The 13739-nt window shown below is 39.8% G+C and overlaps 1 protein-coding gene and 1 long non-coding RNA gene across 7 annotated transcripts; one reads left to right on the top strand and one right to left on the bottom strand.

Annotated features, from left to right (window-relative positions):
* Window positions 229-7892, bottom strand: LOC110434874 (ethylene-responsive transcription factor-like protein At4g13040). 6 transcript variants are annotated; one of them, XM_021459686.1, is made up of 7 exons: window positions 7747-7892; window positions 6138-6194; window positions 3644-3762; window positions 3277-3355; window positions 2725-2905; window positions 866-987; window positions 229-784 (listed from the first exon to the last, which is right to left on the bottom strand). In XM_021459686.1, exons 2-7 carry the CDS (start codon window positions 6178-6180, stop codon window positions 648-650), a joined length of 681 nt encoding a protein of 226 aa, XP_021315361.1. In that variant the 5' UTR covers window positions 6181-6194; window positions 7747-7892; the 3' UTR covers window positions 229-647. The 6 variants fall into 6 exon arrangements, with proteins under 6 accessions (XP_021315361.1, XP_021315363.1, XP_021315360.1 ...); XM_021459688.1 differs by having other exon boundaries at window positions 3644-3750; XM_021459685.1 differs by having other exon boundaries at window positions 7607-7888.
* Window positions 7799-8869, top strand: LOC110434875. Its single transcript, XR_002452394.1, has 2 exons — window positions 7799-7891; window positions 8012-8869. It is a non-coding gene; the product is annotated as an uncharacterized LOC110434875 (long non-coding RNA).

The raw sequence follows: 13739 nt of genomic DNA, 5'->3' as shown, positions 1-13739 counted from the left end.
CTGGAATATTTTCGTATCTAAACAAGGCCTAAGGGGCCGTATTCCATGTTTCCGGCTGCTAAGTGCGGATGGTGTAGCCAGCTGAAGTATGCAAGAAAAAGTCTGCGCCCCGCTCCCACACTGCATGACTTTCTAAGTTTCTATTATGCGTTTCTTCGTTCCAACTTCAAGTATACCTCAAGTTGGGTCCAAAGATACAGCATCAATTCCAAACTTATAAACTTAGAAGAATGTCAAAGTTTCAAGCATGTCGGCAGTAAACTCATCAAGACATATACAGGATGATTTCCACTGGTACATAAATGACGTATGGATGGTATTACCGGAAAGGGAAAAATATTTCTTTTGGGTAAATGATAAGGTAAACTAACTACATTGGGTAAAAGGTAAGGTGAACCTATCGGTAGATATACACAATTTCGGAACCGGTATACATGAATTGTTTCTACAATGGACCACCTCCAATTCTTGTTTGAGATGGCATGATTTCCCTAACCTTTGATTAGACCAACGGGGGCCTTATGCACATGAAAATTAATTATTGATGAGAGAACAAAATCCTAAACGGAGCTCATATCATGCTCGGAATGAATATGCTGGAGGACTCCACTTGAGTTGCCACAACGGCAAAAACCCCTGGGAGCAACCTAAGATGCCGACGTCTCTGCGTCTCCATTATCAGAATTCGATGAACCGCCTCCATTGGCCATCTCAGTATCGCCATCACTCTGTCCCATGAACAGGTCTGCCTTGCTACGCCTTGGCAACCCAACTTTCCTTTGTTCTAGAGGCAAAAGAAATGAGCATGCTATGAGCAACGTTTAAGCTGGCAAACAGTAAAATGATTGCAAATTTTGGGCCTTACTTTTGCTGGTTATCGTGTTGCGAGTCACTGCTAAGAAGCCCTCCCAGGTGTACTTCCGTAGTTCCTGCTTCTCTTCCTCAGAAAGCTCAAAGTTTGGCTCCCTTCCACACATAAAAGCAGCCCTGCGCAAAATTGGACTTTGTCAAATTTGATGATTCATGGTGAATCATTAGCTATGCAACAAATTATGCATCCACATCGTATCAAAGCAAACATCATTTGATCTTGACAGAGATACAATCAATGTTGCATATCGGCATATTGGTCATATCCCTTAAACCAAATTAAGAATCAAGACAATAAACAATAATAGAGGCAACATTTACTTTAGAAATCAGGCAATGAGAGAGCCTAAGAAAGAATGATAACTAAACAAATCTGTATGCCAGTCAGAATTGGTAGTCTTGGTGAGAAGCCAAACCACTGAAGAGTAAACTGTGACATGTTGGATCATATATGTTTTACCTGGGGAATACGGAGAGCTAACTTTACAGATGAAATAGATAGATTTTATCCATACAAGTGTTCCTTTCTTTCTTTTTTTCTCAAACACGCAGCCACACAGGAGAATTGCATATCATTTCATTAAGGTTTGAAACACAGGGGAAGAGCAAGAGATCCCCCCAACAACACACACACAACTCACACCAACAGCACTCTAGAAGACTAGATCACATGCCCGATGACTATTCAGGAAGGTTCATCACTCTTTCCTTCAGTTGACAAAAACATGACAAAAAAATTAATGGAATATGAGCCTCAGGCTGCAAGATCATGTAGAGATCATGTAGCAGCCTTGGTGATCTGAAGATCTTTATCTGAAAACAGTTTCCTAAAATGTGCTTCTGTGTTACTGAGGTGGAAGTACAACTGATGTTTTGGATGTTCATAGGTGGTGCTTCACTGAATCTGGTCATTACTAATCTAAATCTGTGTATAGATCACTGTTTTTTTTTGGGTCAGTGACATTTGAACATTGGGAATTAATTTTGAAGACCTGGGCACCAAAGAAGTGCCTTTTTTTTCCCTATGGTTGGTTGCTCATAACAGATGTTGGACAATGGACAGATTGGCTCGTAGAGGTTTACCTCATCCAGTGCAATGTCCCTTGTGTCCATCAGGAGGATGAGACCATTAATCATATATTGTCTAGTTGTGAATTCTCAAGAACAGTGTGGCCACTACTCTTTCGCCACTACAGACTACCAAATGTCTCTCCATTCCTTAAGGACAAGGGTTCCTTTGACTGGTGGATGAGAGTTAACGCTTTGTTCCCCAAGGAAGTGAAGTAAGGTTTCAATTCATTGATTACTTTAGGGGCTTGGGTGTTGTGGAAGCATCGTAATGACTGTGTCTTCAATGGAGCTAATCCCAACATCCAGCTTGTGATTAGAACCTTCCTTGAGGAGGCTTATCTCTGGTCTCTTGCTGACGCTAAGGGTAGCGCATTTAGAAGTGGTCGCTATTTAGATGGCTTGGTCATGTGCAAACACTTGTGTTTATAGGAAACACTACGGAAATAAGCTTGGTGATGTGCAGATTTCAGATTTGAACTATAGTGAATGCATGCATATAGGTAATATCTGCATGTCAGAACTCATACAAAAATGAACTAACTGGAGTTCAGATTGAACACCAGAAGGATATACATTTGGATATTAATGAGAATTAACACAAAACAACATTATATGATCTCATTTAAAGCTAGTCAAAACATACTATGAACACCATCTTGGTATATCAGAATGCATAAAGATGCTATGAGCATTAGCTTGTGTTGGGAAAAGGTAAAAAGTTAGGTAAGAATGGTGGAAAATTTGTGGTCAAACAGAGGTGTGCAGTAATAGTCTAGCTAATACCTATCATAAAGCCGGGCTGCTTCGTCCTGTGTCCCAACAGTACCCAAGTGAATCTGTTTCTTGTCAACTTTTATGGCAGCCTGCCATTTCATATTTTTGAAATAAACCCCCCTCATAATGCAGGGCTCTTGATCCACGTACTGCTTTCTTCTATGTCGTTTTCTGCGCTTGATTTCCTTGCCTGAAGTGATAAGGGAAAAAAAATGCAATTTTCTTATCAGCTGTGGAGTAAACTGTAAAGTTCAACTCGATAGGGTTAAGGTAAGACACACAAAAGAAAAGGTACAGGGAGTCCTTTAGGGAAAAGCTACAGGCCCTAATGAAACATTCCCAGCACAGCTATATAAGAATTGTCACACAAAAATTTCTTATTGCAAACTATATTCTTTTAAGGACACTTTAGAATGTGAGAGTGAAGAAAGCACAAGTTCCTGAGATTTCCAATACAAATTATAGAATATCAACTTCTTTGTAAGTACAATAACCACAAGTAATCTGGACTTTAAGTGAAGAACAAATGCTAATAATACAGAATAAGAATGAAGTATAGACCTGGATAGTACTGGGTTTTCTCTTCCTTTGAATCATCAGAACCATTTGAGGATTTTGTGAGCACATCAGAAGTCTTTGCCTGCGACGAAAAGGCAAATTTTATTAAGAAAAATCATACTTGCCATTGTAGCCAACAAATTTTCAGCAAAGCTTGAAGCAGAATGCAGGTACTGAGGTACTACACAAATGTCACTACGAAACTCATCAGGCCGTAAGGAGAAAAGGATACAACACAAGCAGGTAACATCGACACAAACTGGGATTTTTTTATTCCGTTATCTAGAAAAAAATTGAGTGTGTGCACATGTGCACCAATATACTCCTGTGCAAGATACTTCCTCAACATACAAAAAGTAATTATGCATACCAAGGGCAGAGGATGCACACTGAATGGCTTCACATTGGAGTGCACAACTTCCACAGTTTTTTCATTTTCAATGGGCTTAGGAAGATCAACTGGCAATGAGTCTTTCCCTGAAACAAAAGCTAAACTCATGTGATTACTCAAAATATAAAGCCAACCTCTTTGTTGGTATAGATACACAGATGATCCCAGATAAGGCTTTATACTTTTGTTCATTTCAAATATTCTATATTCTCTTGGTTCTAAATTGTAGAGAAAAGGAATACTGACACAGCCAAGCACCTGAAATTTATGATTTTTCAACATACTTCTTGGCTGCTAGTTGGTTAGTGATCGAACCAATAAAATATTAAAAACCATGTAGCTTCCATCAGTAACTATTAGAGATATGTATAGTCTAACACATGTATATCATGTTACTTGTACTCCAAGTTGTACTTGACTATATATATGAAAGTCACCCCCCCCCCTAATTGGGTGTGAGGTGTTCCCCTAATTCTCTACATGGTATCAAGAGTCCGGGTTCCCTTCCGGCTTCTCCGCCCTAATTCGCGCCGCCGACTCCACAGCTGCGCGACCACCCCACCGCGCATTCTCCTCTGCGCTGCCGGCCCCACATCTTCTTTCCCTCCCACCACCTCCACTTGAGCGGACGGACTCGCGTGCGTATATCATGTTACATTGTTACTTGTACTCCAAGTTGTACTTGACTATATATATGAAAGCCCCCCCCCCCCCCCCCCCAATTGGGTGTGAGGTGTTCCCCTAATTCTCTGCAGTAACTTATTAACACACATGTATTTATTTCCATGTACATTAAGGATTTGCACTGGGCTTGTCTTTTTTTATACATTAGGGATTCATTCACATAGCAGGCTATTCCAAGAACATTTGTTGTATCCACACATATGAAAGTTCAAACATATCTTTTGGAAAAAAAAACTCCAATTAGAGTTAATTGCTGCTTGACCATATAAAAAGTATAGCTGGAATATCAGGACAATTAATATGGCCATTCTTAAAAGGAACAATGTTCACATAACTGTGAAGAAAAGTTATTTATTTCTTATTTGGTAGAAAACAGTTGTGAAACTTAAAAGAACAGATATATGACATAACCCTAAGGGGCCATTTGGATCTTTTTATTTGGAGGAATTGAAATCTACTTAATAAATTAGACTATTTGACTTCGAATTTGACGTTCCACCAAATTCCAAAGTTCACATATAAGCCTATCTCAAACCATAGGGTGGGAGATGGAAATTGGTTCTATGGATCACCATTCTATGTTTCTACTTTGCAACTTATAACATGCTCTTCAACTCGCTCCCCTAAGGTAGATATGCAACACATAAGTATCACTCTCGTATAGCCAACAATAATATACAAATATAATCCATATACAACCATATTAGTTAGCTTAATTAATATGTGCCTAAATTATGATTATTAAAATGAATTTGATTCCAAGGATCCAAACAGTGCCTAAGAAGAATTCTCAAAAGCGTGACTAAAGTACAAATTCTGGTACAGGCAGCAATTAATTTACAACCAAACTTCACACTTGGAAAACCTGCCCTCCTAATTTCCAATGGCCCTCGTTCCTCATATAACATTAAGAAAACTCAGGCGGTGGGGAAAAACCGCCCCCCATGGCATTTCACTAAGAAGAGCTCAACCGGAGCTCGGCTGAGAAAGGTGGCAAAAGCTGGGTCCCCTCATACATGGAGATGCTGCACCCTACGGTTCAGGCCTTAACCCATGCTGTGGACGCTTTTGTTGGGAAATCTTTACACAGGCCGCAAGAAGACCAAGTCCACAACTTAAAGTGGTTAGCAGGCCGCTTGAGTGCTGCTAATTTGGATAGTTTGTTGCATGCAGTTCAGTCGGCTAGGAGGAATAATAGGAAAGATGGGGAGTGATTGTAGGGAGTAGATTAGCCTCGATGGCTGTTTACTTGTAACCCGCATGGGCTTAGGGATCAAACAAGAAGTGAGTTGTTATGATCAGAGCCTGCCAAGGAGGGCGATCAGGCTCCACATCCTTGATCCCTAAGCCCATGCCGACCAGGGGAACTAGCCACTGACCTTTTTTACCCAGCCTGAAATTAGCTCCCACAATGATTCGTACCCAAGACCTGGGGTTCTAATATAACATTAAAAAACTACCTAATTCAGCTAAGCACTAACATGTATGTGGGAATGGGGAGTATTGAATCTTTTAACAAAAATTAGACTAAGCATGAAAAACAACTCTTAAAAACTGGAACACATGCAACAAGATTCATTTTTCATACAAAATGATGACTGAAATGGAAAGGTATATAAAGTTTCTATTTCAAACAGCAGACCATAATCAAAATGATAAGTATAAATGACAGATGTGATATGCTACTTCATATACAGAAAAAAAAGTGTTTTTTTCATAACATAAATCCTCTGAGCAATTTTTACATCTTGGCAAGATATTTCAAGGTACTAAATAAGTTTCCTCTTACCAGAACAAAGACCCAATAGTCGACGTCGCCTCAAGCTAACCATACTTGAAATGCCACCTGCAGCAGAGTCAGAAATATGGAGAGATAATAAGAAACTGGTAAATTTGAGACTAAAATAAGAATAAGAAAAAAAAATCCATGTTTACAATGGCATAACCATCATGTGGGCTAGAGCACGCACTAATAGCACTCGTGTTTTATATCACCCACATTGTTCAAAGATGCGACACAATGATGTCTTGCCACATCAGTGCAGAGTGCACAAAAAGGACTGCTGATATCAATGTTTTACTAAACGCTAAACTGTAAACAGTCAGTCACCTGCCGTTTAGCCATTATTCGGGCTAAACAGTCTATTAAACGGGCTAAACGGTGAATTAAACGGACTAAACGGATGATTAAACGGAAACAGTGTACCATTGCGTAGCGTTTACACGGCGTTTAAACAGTATTGGTGACAACAGACCAATTTTTCAAAACACCATCCTACTGCACCTCATTTCTGAAAGAGTCCCGTTCCTACCACATGGGGGGTACTAGTCCGACTAAGCAAAACCTAAATGCAGTAAAGTCCAATGAATAAATAACACCCTAAAAATAGAAGCAAGAATTATGTCAGTGTACTTGTCACCACTGCCAGTTAGCACAAATGAGCAGGCACACTCCAGGGCCTACAGAATCTTGCTATACATCAGACAGTTAAGTCCTGCGGACAGGAGCTTCTCTGTCACTGAACCGCAGATTGTAACAAAAAGGAAAAAAAAAAAAACAGGTCAGCGCTTATCACCTCGTCGTGCAATGAGTCTCCAAACGCTCATACGGCTACAGAGAATTGCACGATCTACAATCATCGGGCATTGAAACCAAGAAGTACAAGAATCAAGGCTTGCCCCCTCAAAGACTCATTTTTAGGCGTAATCCTCACCACAACAACCGCTATGTGCTATACGATTATTACGCCTACCATCATCGACCTAATAACGAGAAAAAAAAAACATGAAAAATCAATCACGAACAGAAACAGGGTGGGTGGCGAGACGTCTGGCCCAACCACCACCTCATCAGCCACCCAACCCTGGCAGGCAACCCCCGCAAACCAACCGAGCAATCCAAAGAAACCCTCCGGAACGCGAGAATTCCGGCGCAAGCCCGTCCCCAACCACCGCCACCTTCCTTCCAATCAATCGGCCGGCCGCCACGACAACAACACAAGACACAGGACGCAGCGCAAAGCACCCGCCGGCGCGGCGGCAAAGAGCGACGCGGAATTCAGGAACGGCGGAAGCTCCGGCGACGGCGGCGGCGGTCAACCACAGCGCCGGCCGGGCGGGCGGAATTCAGTAACGAGGAACGACCACGACGACGACAACACGCGCGCGCTGGCCGGCGGCGAATCGGCCGTCAATGAATGCGGCGCGACGTCCAAGAGGCACGCAGAGGCGTAACGAGACGGGCGTGAGGGTACGTACCGGCGGTGCCGGCCGGCCGGCGGCGGCGGGTGGAGCGAGGCTGCGGGAGCGGGCGCGAGACGGTAAGGAAGGGGTGGGAGGGGACGAAAAGAAGTTGGTAGGAGAAGAAGTTGGCGAGGGATACAAAGAGGGTGGCTCACATCTACTACCGTACCACCACCTTTGTTTCTCTCTCTAGCCTCCTCTCTCTCCCTCCCTCTCTCTCTCTCCTCTCCTGCGACGACGAGGCGAGCGAGACGACTCTTATCTACGCCCGCCTCCCTCCCCCACACACACCTTGCTCGGGTCTGGTGGTGGTTTCTCTCCCTGCTGCATCTCCTCCCGTTAATTACTTGGAGATTTCTTTCCATCCGTTTCCTTTTCTTTTTTATTTATTTGTTTGTTTATTTATTATTTTTTGTGAAGGGCATCGGTGACGTCTCGCCGTAGCGGGGGCGGCCTCGCCTCGCGTTGGCTGCTGGTGGTGAGGATGGATGGACGGATTTGCCCCTGCGCCAAGGGAGGACTCGTTCGGTACTCCCGTGGACTTTTCAAGGTCAAGGAACACGCTGATATTAATAGGGGTCTCTACGTAAATATTAAACTGGGGGTGTCCTCTCGTGAAAACTGCACAGGTTGCCAATCGGCCTACTGAGAGTACCTACGGTACCAAAAAAAAAATAGGTGTAGAAAACACCTCAATCGGCCTACTGAGAGTACATGAAATGTGTGGTAACAAAAAAATTATGTGTACAAGTGTAGAAATCCCATAGAAAACATCTCAAGTGGTTTCAACCAGAGGGAGTCTAGCACCCACACGTCCAGATATTAGCTTCTGTATGATGCCCTTGGGGCTGGCGGTGATGCAAAAGATGGGTAAGGATGTATTCACAAAAAAAAAGATGGGTGAGGATGATAGCGGCGACATTAGAGTACAGGAGCACATGCGTTTTAGGATAGAGCGTTTGGGCACGGATTTCAGCGATGTGGAGCTCGTCGGCAGCGTGCAGAAGGCAACGCTGCATGGAGCTAGTTGAAAACGCGTTTCGGGATGGAGCCGGATGTCCAGGGCCTATCATTATTATTTCAATTAATAAGTAGATTTATTGTGAGTGAAAGTTAGATTTTCCACCATACCTTGTGGTCAACCGATCCTAGCCGGTGCCGAGACGCCTAGACACGACCAATGACAAGCTTATGGTAGAAATGATGACCTGTAAGCATGTCTGGAGGTAGTTGAATACATTGGCATTTCTCAGATCAAGCTAGAGACATTCGTGCCAACTGGTCGAAGGAAGCTTTGACAACACCTGCTAGGGATTTAGTGCTTGGTGGGAGTCTCTTTGAAGATCTTCGTGCTCTTCTCCTTGATCATTTTAGCGTTTCCTATTTGTTAAAATACACCAATGGATATGGAAACACTCCATACCAGAGAATGAATACGAATAAAACCACCCTCTTTTAACGTTTCCTCTTCTTCATCTTCATCCTTCCACGTGATGGCAACATCAACAACGATCATGCCCAACCATCATGTTCCTATTGGTAGCCCACTGTTGACGGTAATTAAGTATCAATTTTTAACCGTCAACTTAAACAAAAGAATCCTATAAATAAAGTTATCACCCTAGACTAGGGGTTTAACTAACAAAATTCTATGAGTTTTGGTGAATATTTATTTCTGCAGGGTGCCAGCTAGAAACAATCAAAGATGGTTCACATGTCAGACTTATAGAGAGAAAGGACCATACACCAAAAAAGTATAATCTAGAAGACTCGAGAACCACTCCCTAGAAGGTGGGACCCACCTGCCAGCATGACAGGGACGGGGCGCCACCCTCCTAGGCGGCTGCTCCACCTACAGAGCCAATCAGGCTGCGTCTCACGGATCGTGCCTCCACCGCCTTTGAGGATGAATAATAATCGTTGATCAAGGTTGGTTTGATCAGAGGGTTGTGGTGATTCCTAGAGGGCTATATAAGCAAGGCCCCTGGACCCTAGATCAAGAGAGTTCAGAAACCCTAATTCATATTTTCTAGAGAAAATTCGTCTGAGAGGGGTTCCTTGAATGGATCTTTCTCTAGGGCACATACAAGAGAGTTTAGTTTTGTAGTCTCTATGTGAGATTAGAGTTATTCTTCTAAATTAAGATAGTTAGAGTGGAGGTAGAAGTTCGAGGAAGCCCGATCTATCGATGTCTTCTCTCTAGCTTGTACCTACGGGATCAAGTCTCCTAACTCGAGACTTGGTTCTAGGATTCTTCGGCAATTCAACTTCTAATACTAAGTAAGTATGTTGTTATTATTGTTCTTTGGTTTACGAGTTTACTTTATTTGCTTCGTGTAGATAATAGAGTAATCATTCATAGCGTAAGTGTGGTGCTTAGGCTAGAAATACTCGTAGCTATCCCCTGTTTGGCTGGATCGGTGTGTAGTAGCATGGGATGTGACAATCCCATTGTTACCTTTAGAGCCTCCTCCTGTCATAAGGTTTGGTAGGACCTAAGCTCTGGTTAAGCATCCTCTATGGTGTCTTTTTTGTAACGGTGTGTCCTCTTAGACCAGTAATTTCATAGCTTACCATAGGTTGGAACCAGACTGTCATAGTAGTCTTCTCTAATTGCTTATATCTTCACCACCTTGTAGTGCGGCCCAGGGGTAATAGTAAAAGACTTGGTTAGTCATTGCACACTTTCTCCTTGTGGATGAAACAAATACGATACTCTAGACTTATCTCCCGGGTAAAGTGTTCACCCATATCCGTGCGCTTGTGGATTATTCCTATTAGATTCTTTCATGTGCGCAACCAATATCAACAAGCATTTCTGGCGCTATTGCCAGGGAGAAAGACGTCAACTGAGTTAAACTTAAGCCTTGCATTACCTTGTACCTATACTTTTATCTTTTCCTTTTTATTCCTTACCTTATTATTTTTTATCTTTCCTTTTTATATCCTTGTGGATAACATAAATTCTATTCCTATCTTTCAATTTCTACACCCACGAAGACCAACATAGTGCCATAGGAGTCATCACAACCTATCCAAACCCCTATTATAGGTTGAGTCCGCGGTTGATTGCAAAGCTCCAAAGCCTATCATTTTCAGGAGGAGTAGACAAAAACCCTTACCTTCATATTCGAGATTTTGAGCAAACTTGTGCGTGTCTTCACATAGAAGGCATGTTAGATCAAACTTTATGTTGGAAGCTATTTTCTTTCTCTTTAAAGGGAAAAGCTAGACAATGGTATGACAAAGCCATAGGTAAGCAACAAGGAGATTGGGGATCCTTACATTCTAATTTTTTCCTAGACTTCTACCCTATCTCCCAAATCATCGACCTTAGAGTCAAGGTTCTTACTTTTAAGCAAGAACCTAGTGAATCTTTGGCTGCTAGGTTGAAATAGCAATATGCCTTGCAGATGCTTCAATACAAAATTTGGAGTACCGACCTATCAATGTACTTGTGAATTTCTAATCAAGTAAGCTTTTGTATGAAATATGTTGAGAATTTTCTATTATTGTTCAGCAACTTATCTATAAACGGTGTCTATAGGTTTTATCCAAACTTCAGAGTATATTTATTGTCTGAGGTAAAATCTAGATGTATATATATAAGAGCAGTCTGCTAACTCTAAAAGAAACAAAGTTGATTAAGTATTGTTAAATCATTTATCTTGTTTGTCAAGTCTGCTGGGCTATAATTTAAATACAAGCACACGTCTTGCTATACATACATCTGCACTCAATGGAATTATTCAAACATGTAACTGAACTAAAAAAATGCTTGCATCACAATTTGTGTTTTCTAGATATATTATTTTTATATATGTTTCTAGATATAGCGTATATCTAAATGCAAGAAAAGCCAAAACATCTTATAATTTGGTATGCAGGGAGTACTATGTTAACCTTTCCCCATAGTAACCAAACCTGTTATCTTTTGAATCTTCATTTTTAGTTTCTTAAATACTAAATTATGGGTAACTAAGTGGCCAAGTGTAATATCCAATCCATATTTCAAGGATACTTAATTTATTTAATTATTATGTATCATGATAAAAAAATATAGTTCATTTGGCTACAAAGTTTTGGACTAAAATTTTATTAAAAAAATCTTACAAAATTATTGGAAAAAACCTAAGACGGTTGGTTACAATGCAAAATAGAGAAACTAATTGGATTTCGCATTGAAGCAAATGAGCGATGTGAAAGTGACAAATGGAGACCCCCTCACTCAGTCACCCCCTCATGATTCTTAAAATGAAGGATGTTGCGATAATTGGATGATAACATAGAAGATTGATATTTTTTTAGTTTCTTTGTAATTTCATTCTTGAGTATAGAAATGTTATACTGTTAAAAAATCAATTCTAAGTGTCTTGTGGGTGTCTATGTGCTCGAGATCATTTAAGAAAAGATATATACACCATAGGAGCATCATCTAGTTTAGTGCAATTTTTACACTGCTAGAATTTTCAAAAGACCAAGAATTCTAGGTTCTTGGTAATTGGCTTGGTAATTTTGGATCAATTTTCAAGCAAATTCCTCAGGCTAAATTAATTTGTCTAGTTAGATTTTTTTAGTTTTGCTAAAAAGTCTGTGGTGGCATGTGTTGGATACGAAAACTTTGGATCGATGACTGGTTGTAGGATCAAACTTTAAGCTTATATTTTTATCTACTTTAAGTAATGTGTTTCTTTGCATGGTGTTTATTAGTTTAATGATCGTGATCATGCCTATCTTCTTATGCTTATTTTCATGGTAATTTTCTTCTTATTATTTGTGCTATATCTTGTCATATGCATCACACTCTTTATATACTTTCTCACACACTAGCTTGTATTCCTTTATTTTGTTCTTATTCGTGTGCTTGTGTTGTTGCTCTTATATAGCTAGTTTACTTGTGTAGTTAACTAGTTTCTTGCTTAGCTTGTGTAGCTAAGTAACCTTTCTTTGTTTGTGTAACTAAGTAGTTGTTGTTCTCTTGTTGTGCTTTAGTAGTGTAACTAGTTGAGTAGTGCTAGTGTAGTGCTATTAGTGCTTGTGCTTTGTGGGCTTTGCTTACTACTAGTATGTGTAGGAGTACACTTATGCTACGTTGACTAGTTGCATATGTTTGTGTAACCTTAGTAATCCTTTCTTTCCAAATTATAAGATATTCCAAGAATCTTTGAGAGTCAAATTATCTCAAGTTTGACCAAAATTATAGAAAGAATTACAAAGATTTATGATATCAAATAGATATACTATAAAAATATAATTAATGAAAAATCTAATGATACTTAAGTTGGTATAATAAATGTTATTATTTTATTATATAACTTTGTTCTTGAGATATTTTGACTCTTCAAGATTCTTGGAATGTCTTATAATTTGGAATGGAGGGAGTAACTACAGTAGAATTATTTAGGTGACCTCCCCCTAGCTTGACATCTTAGTTGCTTAGGTTAGGATCTTTTATAAGGTGCTTACTTCCTCTTAAAATATCAGTCATTTTCGTTTCTCAAGAAACAACTTTGATAAAATATATATTAAAAAAATTAATATTTATGGTACATAATTAACATTATTGGAAAGATCTTTGAATCTAGTTTTTTTAATAAATTTATTTGGAGATACAAATGTTGCATATATTTTCTATAAATTAAGTCAAAATTGCAGCACGAAAACTGAAAGTGACAGATAATTTGGGACATAGGAAGTATGACACTAATAAAGGTTATAGTTTTGGCTAGACTGATTAATTTAATTTGATATTTATTTCGGTTAGACAATAGAATTAATATTACAAAGAAATATTCACCCTCTCTAGCTCATCATCTTGACCCTGTCCCTCTCACCTCTCAACTTTAATACACAAGCCGCCTGTTTGAGCTAAGTCAACTTGATGAAAATGATATATAAGACTAAGATTTTAATGCAGCTAACATTTAATATGAGTCTTAAGATTTATTTGATGTAATTAAATTTTAAAATGACCAATTTCAATTAAATTAAATCTAACAAAAGGTTTTGGTTTACGAGTGATTCTATTTGTTTGGTCCTAGTCATGTTAGTTTGTAATAAGTACTAGACTAGAGGAAGCTCAGCATTTACCTATGCATATAGACCTTATGTATTACAAAGGAAAAATAGAAATACAAGGGAAACATTT

This window comes from Sorghum bicolor, chromosome 4 (assembly GCF_000003195.3).
Source record: "Sorghum bicolor cultivar BTx623 chromosome 4, Sorghum_bicolor_NCBIv3, whole genome shotgun sequence".
In the NCBI taxonomy this organism is placed as follows: Eukaryota; Viridiplantae; Streptophyta; class Magnoliopsida; order Poales; family Poaceae; genus Sorghum; species Sorghum bicolor.
This window is presented reverse-complemented; position numbering and strand designations above follow the sequence as displayed.